At 52.5% G+C, this 18,925-nt stretch overlaps 1 protein-coding gene and 1 long non-coding RNA gene across 7 annotated transcripts in view; both read right to left on the reverse strand.

Moving 5' to 3' along the window:
- RASA3 (RAS p21 protein activator 3) overlaps positions 1 to 1,837 on the reverse strand; it is a 107,928-nt gene extending 106,091 nt beyond the window's left edge. For 2 of the 4 annotated variants that reach the window (XM_040624974.1, XM_040624967.1), the window contains exon 1: positions 1,638 to 1,837. In XM_040624974.1, coding sequence (XP_040480908.1) covers positions 1,638 to 1,692 — 55 coding nt within the window. In that variant the 5' untranslated portion in view covers positions 1,693 to 1,837. The remainder of the gene's footprint in view (positions 1 to 1,637) is intronic. The other 2 variants (XM_040624985.1, XM_040624970.1) reach the window with 2 other exon arrangements.
- A 6,531-nt stretch (positions 1,838 to 8,368) lies between these two features.
- On the reverse strand, positions 8,369 to 17,020 carry LOC121101429. 3 transcript variants are annotated; one of them, XR_005833407.1, is made up of 3 exons: positions 16,127 to 17,020; positions 11,078 to 11,468; positions 8,369 to 10,400 (listed from the first exon to the last, which is right to left on the reverse strand). It is a non-coding gene; the product is annotated as an uncharacterized LOC121101429 (long non-coding RNA). The 3 variants fall into 3 exon arrangements; XR_005833404.1 differs by lacking the exon at positions 16,127 to 17,020 and adding an exon at positions 14,965 to 15,583; XR_005833405.1 differs by lacking the exon at positions 16,127 to 17,020 and adding an exon at positions 14,965 to 15,583 and having other exon boundaries at positions 10,845 to 11,468.
- Positions 17,021 to 18,925: the final 1,905 nt, after the last annotated feature.

Raw genomic sequence — 18,925 nt, forward strand, 5'->3', positions numbered from 1 at the left:
CTATCCACTCCCACATGGGGTTAGAGATGGCAGATGTGTCAGATGCACTATTCCAAAACTGAGCTGGGTGTTTCTCTCCCTTGTTGAAAGTGGAACACAAAACACAGAAGGCCTAACCAAGCAATGTCTTCAAACCCTCTTCCTTCCACACCAGGCCCCTCCTTGTTGGGATCCAGAACCCACCCACAGATGTGCATTGGCAGGCCAGCGGGGTTGCTCTCCTGCATCTCCAGGGGTCTCCTCACTCCCCTGCTTCATGCACTGCGCCATTCTAGAAAGAAATCAACCCTCTCTGCTCAACCTACCACTGTTCCAGAACACTGCTGGAGTCAAGTATGAGACTGGGTGTGACTGGCCTGACCACAAGGTCCTCAGACCCATTCCTGCCGGCCGTACCTGGAAAGAGGACACACTTCTGCACAACCAGACCCCCGCCCCAAGGCCCCCCTCCTGCTCCCTTGATTAAAGAAGCATCCCACACCCAGGTGCTGAGGGAGGGCTCTTGGCTGAAGGACCCTAGTAGAGGCATGCAGTATTGAATCTCTCAGTGTGAGAGTGACAGCAGATTCCAACCAAGTAAACAAGAGGAATCGTCTGCAGGCAGACTCCTCAAGCCTGAAGAGCTGCTCCATCCAATCTGCAATGCTCCTCAGCCAAATATCAACAGTGTCTCAGAGATGATCCACAAACCAAAATAAAGCAGACAGGAAACAAGACGCTGATTTGGGGTAGCTGGAATTCCTTGGGCAGCATCAAATGTCAACAACTGACAGTCAGTCACTGGGTGTCTGGCTCCGTTCCCAGTGGCCCCTTTTCACATGGGAATAGAAGGGAATGTGGACGCAAGAAGGACCCTGAGGACAGGCAACACTCTCCACCCTAAGCTGGCCTCTCATCTGGCACATTTATGGCATGAATGCATAACAGTCACTCCAGGCAAGGATCTTGTGTTTAGGAAGGAAAAAAAAACTTGCACATCACCCTCCCGAGACAAAACCGCACTGGGAAAAAGCAAATCTCTCCAGATAACCCCAGGAAGTCCAGATATAGCCTCCCAGCCCACTCCAGAGTCTGTATTTCATTTCCCTCCCCCAGCTCTTGGACCCAGTGAGAAGGGCAGAATCCTCCCCGGTGACACGGCCTGAATGGCAGGCGCTGGTGGCCCAAAGCTCCTCCAGCCAGTTCTCAATGGAAGGGGGGGCTGGGGGCGGCTCCCCGTCTCCCAGCCCGAGCGAGCTCCGAGCCAGGCGCACTCCACACATCCACACTCGGACTGTGCACGCACACACACACACCCACGAACACACGCACACACATCCGCCCACACGGACGCGCGCACCCTCACCAGCCCGCAACCAGACCCGGGCCCACGCCCCGGGGGAACGAACGGATGGAAGGAAGTTTCTGGGCGCAGCAGCTGAGGGGAGATGCGGAACCTGAGGTCTGCGGATCCGTCCCCGGGAATGCACGCACCCAGGCTCCCACCGGCGCGCGCTCCCGGCGGGGACGGGACCCGCGTCCTGCACCGCATGGGCCCCCACCCCCCGGACCGCGCCTCCGGGAGCTGCGTCCCCCAGGGTCGCCGCGCCCGCCGCAGCCCGGCCCGTCCTCGGGGGGAGGGGACGCACGGCGCTCACCGATCTTGATCTTCACGCTCTGGAAGACCCGGAGCCCCTCTTCCTCCACCGCCATGCTGGGTCGCCCGCCCGGGAGCCCGCGGGCCTCGCCAGAATTCGCGCGCCGAGCCCCGCGGAGCAGCCGGAGCCCGAGCGGCGGCGCAGTCCCAGCGCTCTGCGCCAGACTCCGTGCGCGCCGGGTCCGCGGCGCCAGCGCCGCCCGGCTCCGCCCACGGGCCTGCCCAGCTCCCTATTGGTCGTGGCCGCAGAGAGGCGGGGCATCACGGTTCCGCCCGCAGCGCGACCCCAACTGCCCATTGGCTGAGGTCTAGGAGGCGGGAGCGAGACGGCTCCGCCCGCAAAACAGCTCCAGTTCCGCATTGGCCGAGGCTCGGAGAGGGCGGAATCGGTCTCAGGGGAGGGCTCGGAAGGGACCCGGCGGTGGGGGCGGCGCGGAATGGGGGGCAACCTCGCAGGGAGGCGGGGGGAGGGGGACTCGGAGGGAGGATGGGGAACCGGCTGGGGGGCGCGAGGGATATGGGGAGCCGGGAGGGACGGTGGGGGAACCGGTGGGAGGGGGCGAGAGATGGGGGAACCGAGCGAGGGGATGGAGAGGAATCAGGTGGGGGGGGTGGAGGCGAGGGGATGGAGAGGAACGGACGGGGGGGGCGGTGCGAGGGATGGGAGGGACAGGGCTAAGGGATGGTGGGGAGCTGGCGGGGGGGGGGTCGAGGGATGGGGGAACCGGGGGAGGGGGTGTTGGGATGGGGAAGACCGGACGGGGAGAGGGAGGGATGGGGAGAACGGGGTAGGGCATGGGGGAACGGGGCGGAGGAGGGAACCGATAGAGGAGACCGGACGGGGTGGTGGGGGTGGGGGGAAATGGGCGGGGAGCCATGAGGAGGTGAGGAGCGAGGAGGTGGAGGAGGCCAGGGAACCAGAAGGGGGAATGGAGAAAGGGGGGGCGAGGATTGAGGGGAACCCGGTGGGGTTCTGGGTTAGGGGACCTGGTGGGGCGAGGGGCCCAGGATAGAAGGAAGCCAGATGGGAGGTATGGGGGGCACCGGGCAGGGGAATGGAGTAGGGCAGGGCAGGGACACTGGGGAAGAAGAGAGACCCTGAGGCTTGGGAAAGGGTCATCTAGTTTAATGCACTCAAAATCTTGAATCCCAGATTTCCCTAAATCTTCTGGACCTGAAGAGGTGTCTCATGTCTCCCTGTTAAAGACAATGCTCTCTCTGTGTTTAATGATGACTGCAGAGACCTCTGCAAGACAACAGTATGCCAGTGGTCAGCCTCTAGCTCCACTCCTCCACCATGTCACCATCACCCCGCTGGAGAAGTGCCAGATAAGACAAAGGAAGAAGGTCCTCTCTGCAAAGGAGCCTCACAACCAAGGGAACATGTGCCCAAAGGGTTGGGTGAATAAACACGGAACCAGATGTTGTATTTGGGCAGGCAGAACAAAAGGTAGATCAGGTTCGAGTTTACTGATACGGGATCATTCAGTCAGGATACAGGATTTGGCGTGTTGGCAAGTATCCCCATGCCACTAGCATGGCCTTCGGAAGCTCATAAAAAGTGATATCCCACCCTAAGTGGAAATGCCAAGTAGTTGTGGCAGACAGCAGAGAAAAGCATCAAAATATTCAGAGAAGTGGCACAGGAGAGTAAATACACTCCCACAACCAGGAAACCTAGTTGCTGACTAGGTTTCCTAGAAAGCTCAGAGGACACTTGATTTACAAAAGTATTGAGGAATGTAGAGGCCAGAGTCTCCTTGGTCGCTGGCCATCATAGGACTGGGCTGAGGGTACAGATGCTGTTACCGAGAGCGCTGGGCTCGCTGATGGCAGTGACAATGATCAGATTGTGACATAACAGAGGCCAAGCAGTGATGTTTAAGCATCAGCAGCAAGCCAGGTGCTATTATATTAAGCAGCAAGACTGGAGTGACAGCCTGGATACTCTGAACTGTGGAGAGCTGCAAAGATAGTCAGCCAAACATGCTGTCCAGAGGGGGCAGTTAGCCAGCCAGTAAGAGTATTGCTCCATTCATACAGCCAAAGGAAAGCAAAGATAGGTATCAGGAGGCTGAAGAAATTTGCCCCAATAAAACATCACAATCCTTTGCCCAGTTTCCAGATATGAGCCTGTTCTCATCCCCCAAACCCACTGAGTGGGGGAGAGGATTTGGCCACACATATGTATGGTCAGGTTTCCCCTAGGACACCTCCCCCCCACCAAAGGCACCTATGGCCATTTACCTAGACATTTCATACGCTACCGGGCTTCAAGTCTGAATCGACGTGGTATCCAGGGACCCAACATGTAGAATAGGATTTGTGAGGTCCAGGGAATACGTGGAGCCCAGGTCCCTGCAGGTCTCGCAGTGGGCTCCCCTGGTTACCATTTACTTCTTCTGGCACTGAAGGTAAAATTGGCATAGACATGTGTGACTGTTGTCAGAAAACCCAAGTTGGTTCCTTGGTGTGGGGTGAAGAGTCATCCCAGCAGGGAAGCCCAAGTGGGGTGCCAGGATGGAAAATAAAAACAATAACACATCCCGGGGAAAGAGACCAAGACCGCCCTTAAAGACCTCATGGATCATTTAATTTGCCAGTCCCCCCTCTGACACCAGACAGGTTCCAGAGGGTGACATGGACAAGCCCAGCCACAGCTGCTGTGCCCGCCACCTGGCCTCTGGCCATGGCGTGTGGCTACGGAGCTAACATGTCCACGCTTCGCCGCGTGCAATAAGAAGGAGAATCAGGAGTAATTTACATCACATGGTGTAGACTAACACACTTACAACCTGCCCCTCTGTTATAATACAGTCCAGACCTGGACCATCTGGACAGGCTTCAGAATGTTAATTTGGTGGACGCCTGGGTGGCTCCGTCGGTGAAGCATCTGCCTTTGGCTCAGGTTGTGATCTCAGGGTCCTGGGATCGAGCCTCACATTGGGCTGTCTGCTTAGCGGGCACCTGCTTCTCCCTCTCCCTCTGCTCCCATTCTGCCTGCTTGTGCTCACTCTCTCTCTGTCAAATCAATCAATAAAAAAATCTTAAAAAAAAAAGAATGTTAATTTGGTTCACTACATTGATGTCATTTTAGTCCTACTGGATGAGCAAGAAGTTGGCAGTTCATCGGAGGCTTTAGTGAGACATGCGCACTCTAAGACACATGTGCTCAGAGGATGGGAAATAAATCTGTGAAGGTTCAGAGGTTCCTCACATCAGTGAGGCAAGATGTCCACGAGTATGGACCTTTGTTTCCCTCTGAGATGCATAGCATCTCACAGCATCAGCACAGAGACCGGCACAGCATACTTCTAGGATTCCTCCCTTAACAGAACTCAGCCTCCACGGAACTGTGCACAGAACTGTGCAATACCGTGTCTCCTCAAAACTGTTCTGCACAAAGGAATTGATCATTAGTTTTCTAAATTACAATCTGTTCCCTTAGAGCTTTGACGGTAAGGATCAGGATAATAGGGGCACCTGGCTGGCTTAGTCGGTGGAGTGTGTGACTCTTGATCTCGGGGTCGTGAGTTCGGGCGCCACGTTGGGTATGGAGTCTACTTAAAAAAAAAAAAAGAAAGAAAGTGGAAAATGTTGGGGGATTAAAAGAAAAGATGAGGGCTTTGTTGAAAGTATAATCTCTTTTGTTTATAACTCACAGTTACATTTTCTCTCTTTGATAGAACCCTCTTCTGCACTCCCTCCAAAAATGCTTCTTAAAAAGTATCAAACTATCAACAAGTAGATATTTATGAATTGCTAAGACAGCATAATTAAATAATTTATTATTCACATTTGATCAAAATACTTTCAAAGGATTTGAAATGGCATAAAATAAATGGCCAGTATACAACAGAACAATTTTTAAAGGGTACAAAAGAGGTATTGAAGGGAGAAGCTGTTGTGTCAGATGTCTACACTGGGAGCAGCTACACGACAAATGGGAAGCCCAGCTCCGAGTTTTCTGGTAGCCAAGGTGAAAAGAAAATGGAAATATGTGATTTTATGCAAGTTCTATAATTTAATAAACAGAAGTATATTCGTTTTTCAGAAAAAAAACTATTTTGGCCAACTAGGCAACATGGAATTTTTTTCATAGGGATCCTCAGCACGTTAGGGAAGGATGTTTTTAATCTCAAATGACTAACTTCCGCTGATATGCTCACTGCAGCAGCTGGTACACAGTGAAAGCTCCACTGACATTTGTCGAATAAACACACTGGTTTCTCCTATTGCCTCGTGAAAAACTTAGGCACATAATGCGAATTCATAATTCTCTGATAAGATTTACTCAGGCTCTCAGGACTCATGGAGTGCAGCTCCCCGGTGGCCTGAGTGTCTATGAGAGAAGGCACTTAGAGAATCTAGAGAAGTAAGTCGTAATACACCTTTGAATACTATTTCTCAAATGTTAGTTGGTTGGGCCACACAGACAGTGAACACACCTACACTAAGATTCTTTCTGGATGCTTAAAGCCCAGATGTTGTGCGGCTGGTAGAAAGTAGGCCCAGTGCTCCGAGAGGTTGAGGACCTGTGTGCCTGGAAATGGAAGGAAGGGACATCACATCTGCCTGGAAGCTGAGAAAAGACGCTGGGATATTTTCCAGTCTCTCCTCCATCTGTGGCAATTGAAGAGGCCTCATTTTGGAACTCAGAGATAAGACAGCAGCAGCCCGGATCCCTGAGTCACTACTGGAGGCCCGCTGGGATCTGCAGCCGTGAAAGTGAAAAATACGAAAGTGAGAAATGAACTTCTCACTTCTTAGTGGGTAAAGCCAATAGGATTGAGGAATCGCCATAGTCCAAGCCTACACTACCCTTACCAATAAAACCCTTAACGAAGTGTGTATGGTTAAGTCAACAACACAAGAAACAGCAGGCATTGTCAAGGATGTGGAGAAAGGAATGGGAAAGCAAGCTACTGTAGCCACTGTGGAACACAGTGCGGAGCTTCCTCAAAAAGTTAAATTAGAACTACCCTAGGGTCCAACAATTGCACTACTGGGTATTTACCCACAGAATACAAATTACTACTTCAAGGGCATACATGTACCCCAGTGTTTGTAGCAGCATTATTTACTTAGCCAAGATGTGGAAACAGCCCAAGTGTCCATCAATAGATGAATGGATAAAGAAGTGGTGTCCATATATAATGGAATGTTATTCATCCATAAAAAATAATGAAATCATGCCATTTGCAACAACAGGGATGGAACTAGAGTATTTTATGCTTCGCAAAATAAGACAATCAGAGAAACATAAATACCATATGATTTCACTCACGTGTGGAATATAAGACACAAAACAAATGAGAAAAGGGAAAAAAAAAGAGAGAGAGAGAGAGACAAACCCAGAAACGGACTCCGATCTACAGAGAAGGCACTGAGGTCCCAGAGGGGAGGTGGTGAGGGAGGGGACGGAGGAGGGCACTAGTTGGGAAGAACACCAGGTGATGTACGCAAGCATTGAATCACTACATTGTACACCTGAAACTAATAGAACACTGTATGTTAATTAAGTGGAATTAAAATAAAACCTTAAAAAATAAAGTTTATATGGGATGCCATTTGATTAATATCAATGTAATATTAATCATTGTTAATATCGACCACCTGTCAATTTGAGTAATAGTAAAATATAACCTCGGATGTCTAATGGATTTACCCATTGAATAGATTTGTGTGATGTCTTGATTGCTTATTATGAAGACTATTTGCTCAAAATAACTGTTTTTAACATAATAAAATCTAACTTGCTATTTTTGACCAGAATTAGCCAAATATCAAGGTATTTTTTGAAGACAGCCCTGAAATCAGCAATTAATTAGACTCCAAATCTTAACTTCTTAGCTATGGCAGGAGTATATGTATTTTTTCCTTTTAAAATCTCCAACAAGGGGCGCCTGGGTGGCGCAGTGGGTTAAGCATCCGTCTGACTCCTGATTTTGGCCCGGGTTGTGCGATTGAGCCCTGAGTTGGGCTAGGTGTGGAACCTGCTTACGATTCTCTCTCTCCCTCTCCTTCTGCCTCTCTTTCTCTCTCCCTCCCTCTGTAAGAAAAAAAAATCTCCATCAATCCCAAACCCTAACCCTAACCTAACCCTATCCCAGAAAAAGTTCAAAGGAAAAGGGTACCTGATTCACACCATTTGGGATGAGGGTTTGCTGCCAAGACTACTCTGACTCTAGGTACTCAGCAGAATCACAGCACAAACTCCCAAGGGGAAAAAGCCCAGGGCTCTAGAAAACCTCTCATCCAACCCACAGATGCATCCTCCAGGGAACAGGCACTGGAGACCCAGCACGAGTCTCAACCCTAACCCCCAACACCAGCACAGCCGGGCAAACTGATTGTGTCAGTGCCTGGTAAGAGCCGGTCCCAACAAATAGTAAAGACTTTAAAAGGGCAAAAATGGGGGCACCTGGGCGTCTCAGTCGGGGGGGAACCGACTCTTGGTTTCGGCTTGGGTTATGATCTTGCGGTGGTGAGAACAAGCCCTGCATTGGGCTTGGTGCTCACTGCAGAGTCTGCTTCAGATTCTCTCTAAAATAAATAAATAACATACATACATACATAAAATCTTTTAAAAAATAAAAGGGCAAAAATGTATTTGTGTGCGCATGATTATAACAAAAGTATTTTTGTTTCTCTTTGCTCCCTTCAAGGTTTTATTAGTATTTATATACAATTTCACTCAGTGACCCTATAATTCGTCGGAATGCAGAACTCTGTTTAGCAATTCATTTATTTAGCAAACTTTAGTGAGCACCCAGCATGTATCTGGAACCTGCTAGGCCCTGTGGGAATACCAGAAAAACACAACACACACCCCTCACCTCAGGGCCCTCGAACTACCCGTGTAGCTACCCCAAATAACTTTCCTCTGCCGGCACTCCGCTCAGTGTGGATGGGCAGACGAGAGAAACAAGAGGAAGTCCTAGGAGTAGGCGCCGTCTCGAAGCATGGACAGCAGAGCAGCACTGCGGGGAGAATGGAGAGCCTCCTGGGAAGATGTGGCGGTCTGGGACACTGAAAAGCCCCTGCGAGAGGGCCCCCCCAAGGCATGGCCCCCCCTCCGCAGCCTCGGGGTGTGGGTGGCACCAGAGGGAGTGGATGATGGCAGCTGCTGAGAAGGAAATCTGCCGTAGTGCGTGTCGCGGGGGCCAGTGACCACAGAGAGGAAGAAAGACAAAGCTGGGGGCTCGGGAGCGAACACAGTATCTGTGGGGGTTGGCACATTTCACTTACCCTCCAGCATGAAAAGTGAGGGACTGACCCAACTAGACCACACGCATGGGCTGTGACCTACCACTTATTTTCAATTCCTTCCAAACACTTTGATGTGAACTTAACTGTTCCCCCCAGATTATTTCTGAGTGTCTTTGTAAAGTGGGGACAGGCGGCCCCAGCCCCCAGGGCCCTGGACCAGCGGTACGTGGGGAATGGGACAGCAATCAGACCAGACTCCGCCAGCCACCCCCCATCCCCACCCTGCTTCCTGGTGGCTTTTTCGTGGTCACCCCCACCCCAGAGCAAGGGTGTGGCTCTTTCCTCTCCAGCCCGCTGATGCTGCAAATGCCCTGAGCACCTGGTGATGTCACCCACCCACCCCCGCCCCCGCACTGCTCTTGCGCTGGGGTCTCTGGAAGTCAGCTGCCCCTGCGGGCCTCCACCCCTTCTGTCCTCCTCTGGGCTGTGCTTGGAGCCAGTGCTGAGGGTGGCCTCTGGTGACCCAAGGTGGCAGCCGGCCCATGTTCCTCTGTGGAGAGAAAGCAGCCTCCCAGACATCACGCACACAAAGCCAGCAGGGCTCACTGCAGCCACAGCCCAGAAACAGCCCCCAAGCTGTGCTTCCACCCCAGGGGCGGGGGTGGTGGTCCAAACCCCACTCAGCAGCAGAGGAGAACGGACTGCGGGTGTGAGGGAGGACGGTCTATGTCACGGCCCCAGGACGCCGTTTACACAGCATCGTGGAGTGACGAACGGTGCAGGGGAGAGCCCGTAGGGGCTGCCAGGGGTCAGGGAAGGGCAAGAGGGACCCCGTGCCCGGAAACGGTCTGTGTCTCGGCAGCGTGCGTGGCCCCAGGAGTCCACGCGTGGCAGAGTCGCACCGATGTGAGCACACACACCAGTGCACGCGGAACAGGCCGTCTGAGCAGTGGGGAGCGGATCGAAGCAGTCTTCCGGCAGGGATCTCGGACGCAGTGACCACAGTCCTGCAAGCTGCTGCCCGTGGAGGAAACGGCGCAGAGCACACGGGATCTTGGAATTATTCCTTGGACTGCATGTGAATCTACAGTTACCTCGAAATAAAAAGAAAAAACTGACGGAAGGACAATGTGGCAGCAGAAACCAAGTCGACTGTCCCCTCCTGCTCTTGCTACAGCCCCACGTGGGCCAACATCCTCTCCTGTGGGGCGCGGATCTCGGGCTCCCCACAGGAAGGGCGTGACCTCATGTTTATCCCCCGCACCTGAGGAAACGGTGCCCTCGCCCTCGGTGTCAAGAGTGAAAACACTGCCATCGGGTTTGACCTCAGGTGACCCAGCGCACATGGGGGGGACCCCTCCCTCTTCCCTCAGACCCTCACCTGCAGGGCAGGCAGACGTCCCCCGAAGCTCGAAGCTCGAAGCTCGTCGCCCAGCGCTCTCCGAAGTCAGACTGTCGCTGTACTGATGGGCGGGGTAGCCCCCGTCGCTCTCAAACCAACGTTGTGCAGAAACGCAGCGGGAGTTTCCGATTCCCAGAATTGCTCAAACTTCTAGTAAAAGACCCACATCAGTAAACACACGTTAGGTCATGACCTGATGTACTCACACAAATTTTATGAGATAGTACCTATCCTGACCAGATGTAAGGTCTTCTAAAATCTTCTATTCTAGAGTCACTTAGACAATCCAGTTTATTTAATTTCTAATTGATTTCCGGATTCTCAGAGACTGAGCCGCTGGAGTGCTGGAAGTACCAGCTCACAAGATCCGACCAACAAATTTTCAGGAGTTTTGCCAGCTGACTATTGAACAAAACCATTATTAAAAATCAAATTATATAAGGTTACACAGCTTACGAAATTACATAAACCCGTGCTCTTGAGGCTGCCGATGCCTCTTATATGGTGGAAATGCCACCTAATGACGTGCCATTTACAGCTCTTCCCCCACCTTGCAGAATTTACACTTGGAAATTGGCAGGCACCACACACTACCCCCTTTCATTTCCAGTCAGACGTCAGGTGCTTCTCAGCAGTGGCTGGCGGTGAGACTCAGTTTGAGACAGTTCCCTCCGCTGTCCCATCCCACCTTTGTGCTTGATTGTGAGGACAGTGAAGGAGGTCACTGGAGAGTCCAGGGTCTGGGACCAGCTAGCGTCTGAGTGGGAGGGGTGCCCTCTCTTCCCATTCTAGGTCCAGTGCTGTTACCCCAAAGTCCCGCCTCTCACCCCACACCACAGGTCAGGGCTGTCTGCATGCAGCTGGACGGCGAGACTCCGGGGCCGGAAGCAGAGCCCTCTCCCATCCAGGGCTGATCACCTCTTTCTGAGATGTGGACGTGGTGGGTGGGGAGCAGGTCCCAGGACCTGCGGCCAGCCAGATGCTGGTCTTCTTGGTCAGGCAGCTGGTGCTTGGCACGGGGTGGGGTGCTGGGCCAGGGGGGCAGCTGTGGAGGCCCAGCACCCAGCTCTGGGGAGGAGGGGGTCTTTGCTTTCAGACTGGCCTGCTGGTGTGGACTCCTTGGTGTGCTTCTCCACGTGCACTTAGGAACTTATCCCAGACGTGTTATTTAGGGGGCGGGGGGACATCAGCCCTTCAGTCATTCCTCCAAGGCTGCCCCTAAAGAAAGAGAAAATCTGATGGGAAATGCATGCATATGATGCTGGACGCAACGGGTCCTTACCTTACAAAATATGTTTAATTACATTATTTCAAAGTGTTTTTCACCCATCACCAATTTTCATTGCTAAAAAAAAAAATTAAGGGAAATTTAAAGGAATGCAATCACAATCCCACTCCTCTTGCGTGAAAACCGTCCTTATGTTCCTACACTCACGTCGCTGAGTGAGCATTTCCACCCAGTCAGAGCAAGAGCAGCGAGGGCTCTGCACCATCTGCATGGAAGCTCCTGAGTATCCCATGCATTTCCTAACTGGGTGGGCGCTGAGACACTGCCCCTCTCCTCTGCGCATGTGAAGGGGCAAGGTCGGTGAGGACACCTTTCCACCCCCGGCACCGTGCTCTCCCTGCGCGTCTCATGTTTAACTAAGAGCAGACACGATTAGCAGGGCCTCTGGACTGCCAAGTGCTGTGTCCTCAAGGGAGACCACTGGCCTGCAGCCCCCCTCCTGGCCTTCACTGTTTTGCCTCCCTCACCCCCCTGATTGCTCGAGCCAGCAGCCTCTGGAAGCCTGTGCAGCGAGGGGGAAAGGGAGCCGGTGGGCCCGACAGGACAGACCAGGCTCCTGGGCTGAAATGCCACGTTTGGTGGCAGGAAGCCATAGGATTCCCAGCTGGACTATCTCCCGTAAGCTCTGCTAAATCCTGGCCCCCCAGTTGAGGGGATGCAGAATATACATCTATGGTGATGAATTCACTAACTCCTGGGTGCTACCTGACCCGGCTGCCGTCTACAGTCACCCTTGAAGTGAGGACGCGGAGTCGTAGGAGAGGTCTTGGGCTCATTGAGGTAGCGTTTTTGAAACTCCATTTTTGTTCACCAGGCTAGAAATTTGGGATGAATTAGAGCATGGTCACCACAACCCACCCAGCGCAGGAACAAACATCTGTTTCTCACTTCACAGTGAGAGCAGTCCTCTGGAAACTCAATCCATGCTGTGTCACTCCTCTGCTCTCACCCTGGACTGGCCTGCTGTCCAAAATCTCAAACCCTACATGCAAACAAGGCCTGTGTGTCCCTGCTCTGTCTGTCCTCTGGCCTCACTTCCTGCCATGCTGTTTGCCACTTCTCAGGGCTCCTGGTCCATGGCCTCCGTGCCTTCTCCCAAGGACTTGCCTGCCTCAGGACCTTTGCACCTGCTGTTCTCTCTGCTGGAGTGTTGCTCCAGAGCCGCATGTTGCTCTTGCTTCTCCCTCTGAGATTTTGCTCAAGCGATCCTGGAGAGACTTCTCTACTTTACCTCAAATAACTGCCTCCCTGCCCCATGCATTCTCATCTCTTCACCTTACTTAGTTTTTGTCATAATATTCTCAGTGCACCTACTCAACTGTGTCTCTTAGCCACATCGTCCTGAGGTAGGACTCACGGTTTCCACCGTGGCCTCTGAAGGCTGCTGTGACCGACCCAGTTTTCTTCACGGGCTGAGGCAGAGCCAGGGGCTGAGGGCCCACGTCCTCTGCTCTGCTGCCCACAGGCTGGGGTCATGCTCAGAGGCCCCGTCATCATGGTCCTCTACCCCTTCGCAGAAGATACTGAGACCCAAGACTACGATCACACACAGAGGTCACAGGAGGTCGATATCACATGGGGCAATTTCTCAGGTAGCAGAAAGTAACCAATAACTGTGAAATAATGCAGATATAACAAAATTTATAGGGCCACTGTCTTTACTTTGTCTCATATTTTCTCCTTAAGAAATAAAAACATCAGGGTGCCTGAGTGGCTCAGTTGGTTAAGCATCTGACTCTGGCTCAGGTCATGATCTCAGGGTCCTGGGATCGAGCCCCACGTCAGGCTCCCTGCTCGACAAGGAACCTGCTTCTGCCTCTGCCTCTGCTCCCCCTGCCTGTGTGCTCACATGTGCTCTCTCTCTCTCAAATAAATAAATAAAATCTTTAAAAATAAGAAGAACTGAGAACATCATAAGGGAGGTACAAATCAAAACCACAATGGTGTATCCCCTGACACCTGCTCACCTGTTGGAACGGCTAATATCAAAAAGACAAGAAATAACAAGTGTTGGCAAAGGGAAATAAGTCAGATGGAGACAAATGTCCTATGATCTCACCTCTTTGTGGAATCTGAGAAACCAAGCAAACAAAACAGAGACACACTCATAAATACAGAGAACAGGCCTGTGGTCGCCAGGAGAGGGGTGGGGTTTGGGCGAAACAGGTGAAGGGCGTTAGGGGTACAAACTTGCGGGTATAAAATAAATAAGCCAAGGAGACGGAAAAACAGCATCGGGAAAGCAGTCGCTAATATTAAATGATTGTACGGTGACCACAATTACCACGTGAGCGTTGCATAAGGGACAATCGTCAAATCAATGCATTGTACACCTGAAATTAATATAACGCTGTGCGTCAACTGTACTTCAATTAAAAAGAGAGAGAGATTGCATTTTTAGTCACATACATGTCGCGAAAGCATCTCGTTTTCCTCTCTGTCCCAGTCAAGGCATTTCAGAGCTTCGTTACCACACCGGGCAGCACCCACCCATTCCCCACAAGTAAATTTGAAAAGGTGACTGGCCAAGCAGGTGCTGAGTATCAGAATATCCTCCTATATCTTTTCCTCAAAGAAATCTGTGATTGCCAGTGTCAGTGTGACCGGAGCCCGAGAGAGTATTTGTAACGACACAGCACCCCACTCCAGCCCTAGTGATGCCCCTGACAGGCTCGCGTCCCTCACGGCTGGTGCCGAATCTGACCTGTGTTGGTGAACCCGTGAGCTGGTATTTCAGCACCTGACCGCCGGGTTTGCTTAGATTTCGAGGAAGGCAGAACGAGCCTGTGCCCCCTGCTGGGAATAATGACAATGTCGCAGCCCAGGCACCCCGGGCCTCCTGCGTCTCCGCCGATCCAGGCTGAGCACGGACCTGTGCCTTCGGCCCGGAGAGCGGGGCTGGGGCAGAGGGGTTGTTCCGCATCTGCCTCAGCCGCTGGGTCACAGAGGCGGCCTAGCCTGCACCCCAGCACCTCCTGGAGTAGATGCTCGACCCTTTGCTGCCCTGGCGCATCCCGAAGGGCCAGGTAGGAGCAGCAGGCTGGGCGCAGCCTGAGGTCTGACTGGGCAGGTCCAGGAGGCCCGGGGTTCGCATTCCCGTCATGCCCCGGGAGTGGGTGACCACCAGTCCCAGTCTGCCAGGGCCTAGGGGGATCTCAGGACGTGAGACTTCGGTTTTATTTATTTATTAGAGAGAGAGAGCACGAGCAGGGGGAGCGGCAGAGGGAGAACTAGAGTCTCCGCTGAGCACGGAGCCTGATGCGGGACTCGATCCCAGGACCCTGAGATCGTGACCTGAGCCGAAGGCTGATGCTTCACCAACCCAGCCACCCAGGCGCCCCTGGGAATTCGGTTTAAAACTGGAGCATTCCTGGGGCAAAGCAGGACAAGCCGCTCTCCCGGAGACCCCATTTCGGGGACACCCACCTGCAGTATGTACCCCAACGATGGAGTGATGCTTCTGATATTTATCGTTCCCAACGTTGTATTTTTATTGCAGTCTTCCTCCTCTGAGAGGTAAGCGCGCAAGGAGGATAACGAGCGAGTCGTGTCGTCCATCACCATCTTGTTTCTTCTAACAAAAACGCCATCTTTTCTGGATTGTCCTTAAAACTAACTTGTGGGGCCTTCCACCTTCTCCTGCTGAGTTGCGGTTTCTTGGATCCTGGAAGGTCAGCCCGGCCTAGGCTGGCACATGACAGGCCCGGTTTAGAAGGGTGAGTGGGGCCATCGTCCGTTCTTTCTCAGGACTGTGGCCGGGGAAGCCCTGACCAGATGCAGCCGGCAGCCGTGGGAACCGGTGTGGACGCCACGCGGGAGCGGGGTGCTCCTGAGTCACGCCCAGTCAGCGTCCCAGGCCCAGAGCGGCAAGCTGGAGGGTGTCCACACAGAAAGCCCGCGCAGGAAGGGAAATGGGTGGTTGCGAGTGAGACCCTTCAGCAGCCCGTCCCGAAGCCTCGGAGCTGCCACGAGCCCCACACAGCCTGCGGGGCCAGTGTCTGAGCCCCAAGCCCAGTGCGGCTCCTGCCCCTCAGTCTCCTGCTCCCCGGGGCCCCGCCAGGATCAACACGCTACCTGCTTTGGGGCCAGTCCTCACTTCCTTGCACCCGAAGCCCAGAACCGGTTGTTCTTCATCAACAAACACATACAAATAAATAAGTAAAAAGTAACTTGTGAGAACGAGGGAAGGCTTTCCAGCAGAGCCCGATCTGAGTGTCACGCTGGCAAGCCTTACTTGAGGCCAGGTCCTCGGGGGCCAGCCGGCCGCGCTGGCCGGGGCTGCTCGGTGCTAGCGTCCAGGGACACCCCTCCACCCTGGGCGGACCAGACAGTTGGCCCCTCTATAGTCACCGCGTGGGGTTCAGACTATTGTCAACCCATTTCACAGATGCTCTTGTTAGCGAGCAGCAAGCTGAGGTCTGGACCCAGGCAGGGCGCCCTCCGGGACACAGCCATCCACACGGCTTCCACAGCTAAGAGGCTCGGTGAACTTGGGTAAGCGCCTCATTGCCCTGTGTTCATCAGTCCCTTCCTTTACAATAATCATTCCGATTACTTGGGTTGTGTTGAAAATAAAATTCAAATTTACCTTCGAAGACAAAGATTTGCTGCATCGAAGGACATCCCAAAGAACGTGTCACAGCTCCGCGGAGCAGCAGCGTGGCCTCTCCGCGTCAGGGCACAGTCTCATCGACCGTCTGCTGCACGTGGGCAAGGCCTCTGTGTGGGCTGCGCCTGGGCTCCGCCCTCCGCCCCGACGGCGCAAGCAGGCTCTGCGCAGGGTCTCCGCAGGGTGGGACCACACGGTTCTCCACACCACGAGTCAGACGGTACCGCTAGCCCCTTCCCCACGGTGCCACGGCCAGTAAGGAGCAGAGCCATGGTTGGCGTCTGTCCCTGCTCCCAAGTCCATGCTCAGTCCCCTGTCACAGGGCCCTCTACTTAGGCATGAAGTTCAGAGTAGGTCCCAGGTCCCAAAGCACAAGGTCTTCCCAACACACTGCTTGGAAGAACGACCCTCGTCTGGCTGAATAAGTTGCCCCTGGTTGGTTTAAAAATCAAGTGACCCACCACGTCCCACTGAGTCTTCTCGGTGGAGATAGGACGGTTGAATGGAGCTTGGGCAGGGCCCTTCCGCCTTGGGCCTCCGTGCGAGCAGAATCCACAGGGCCCGGGCGGTGCCTCTGAGCACCTCCGAGACGGAAGCACAAAGCCAGGGAGAGCGCTTCCTTACTCAGACCTCACAGACACAAACGGAGAATCTTGCGGTGTGCCTGGGTCAGCATTCGGAAAGCTCGTTCTGTGGGTCGAAATATATGCATTTATCTTGAGAACATCAGGCGGTGCCAAGGGCCTCTCACGGGAACCAGCGGTGCCCGCCTCCCCCTCCCCACCTCCCCATTCCGGTGTGGGGCACATGCCACCTCTTTAGCTGGCCTCAGACCCACTGGTTAGTGGCTCCGCTCCACGCGGTCACTCAGGCACCCCCCGTCCTCTGAGCCTGTCAGTCTGTGTGGTCACAGCTGTGTCACCAGCCCTGGTCCCGCCCCAGAAAAGGGCAGAGGAGGCACCGCTGTGATCTGAAGGCCTGGCCCTGGAAACAGCAGGCGTCTCTTGCACTCACTGTGGCACCGCCCGCTGCAAGGGGACCCACAGGTGCCTCTGACCCTGGGCTCACGAAGGAGGGAGGGTGGGTTCTGTGCATGTCTCAGACCCGTCGCGTCGCTGTCCTCTGTCCTCGTCAGCTTGCATTTCCTGCTGTCGTGAACGCTTTCCCAACTTGGAGACCCGTGTACTTCTTTTGCTCTGAAATATCTACTCGTCTTACTGCTCATTTTTCTACTGAGTCCGTGGTCTTCTGTATTGATTTGCTGGTACTCAATATTTGCTAAGGAAATTAACCTTTTGTCTACGATTATAGGTTACAAATACTTACCCAGATTGGTTATTTTGTCATCGGATTGTGTTTATGCTGTTTTTTAACTGAAGATATATTCTATTTTAATGTGATGAAATTTATTAATCTTTAATCTTTTATATTCTGGAATTTTGTATCATACTTAGAACTTCTCTTTTTTTAATCACTCATATTATCATTTACTAACTTCATGCTTTTATTTTCTCTAATTAAATTTTGGTTTATCTAGAATTTATTGCAGTGTGAGTTGTCAAGTAGGGAGAAGTTAATTTTTCTGATGGCTATTTACTTGTCACAAGACACTTGTGTACTAACCCTTTACCTCGTGATTCGAAAAGTCATTTTTATCAAAATGCCTGTATAAACTTGAGTATATATCTGAGCTTTCCCTTTGTTCGCTGACTTGCCATTCATTTGACAGCATAACCCTACCCCCATGAGTCTTTTTCTCTGGCTATTTTAATTATTTACCTCTCCAATTAAAAAATATATATATACTACATGATAACTCTTTTTCAGGATCTTTTGTCTGATACTCCTATGCCCACCCTTTCATTGCAAACCCTCCGAGTCTGTGTGTGAGCCCTGTTCCCACACACCCTCTGTTCCCTCTGTGTCGGCCCTGTTCCACACACAGCATAATGCTGGTTTTGCTTGTAATTCAGCCTGACAGTCTGTTTATTTCTGGGCACCCACTGAATGTCAGAAAGGGCACATTAAGCTTAGTCTTATGAAAGTATTTCACAGTATAGTGTAGACATCGTGACTTTCCTTTAAAAATATATGCTTTCTTTGGTTTGCTCTGTGTGTCTCTCCCAGTTTGGAAGGGCAGTGTTTCTATCCCTGGACATGTCTTTGGTCCGTTTTCACTCCCTCTATGGCCACACCGTTCCGCTGTTATTGTTTTTACTTTTTTCCTTTCCCTTTATTTTGTATTTTTCTGTCTTACTATATTTCTGTGTGAATCCTGTGCTGGTTTCTTTCTGATTGTGACTCATCTTCAAGTATAGTGAGTCCTCCCTGGATCAGCTTTTTATAGGAAATTCAGTCTGGACACCAGGTTGGGTGTGAGGGTGGACCCCAGCGCACAGGCAGGCATAGGGACACTCACAGTGCCCGCTTCCACTGCCTCTCCAAGGACACCTCTCTGGTGGCTTGAACCCTGCTCGTTTTCCACACCCAGTGAGGCCCGATGTCCACCCCCTTTCCATCGGTTTGTGGCACTGACTGTAAAGTGCTGTGACCTACAGCCTGTCGGGGTCTCCCTGTCCCCATCTGGCGTGGTTTGGACTCATGGCTGTGTCTAGCTTCAGTGGAGCTGAAATGTGTTCCTCTTTCTCCTTTTCTTTGTTTATTTTTGTTCTCGAAAGAGAGGGGGCAGTTTGCCCTTTTACCCATGACATCTCAGCTGTCTTCCAGCTGTGGGTCTGAAGCCAGTCTGGTTCCAGATCCTCACCGGGGATCTTGTCT

This window comes from Ursus maritimus, unplaced genomic scaffold (genome assembly GCF_017311325.1).
Source record: "Ursus maritimus isolate PB19 unplaced genomic scaffold, ASM1731132v1 scaffold_10, whole genome shotgun sequence".
Taxonomy (NCBI): Eukaryota; Metazoa; Chordata; class Mammalia; order Carnivora; family Ursidae; genus Ursus; species Ursus maritimus.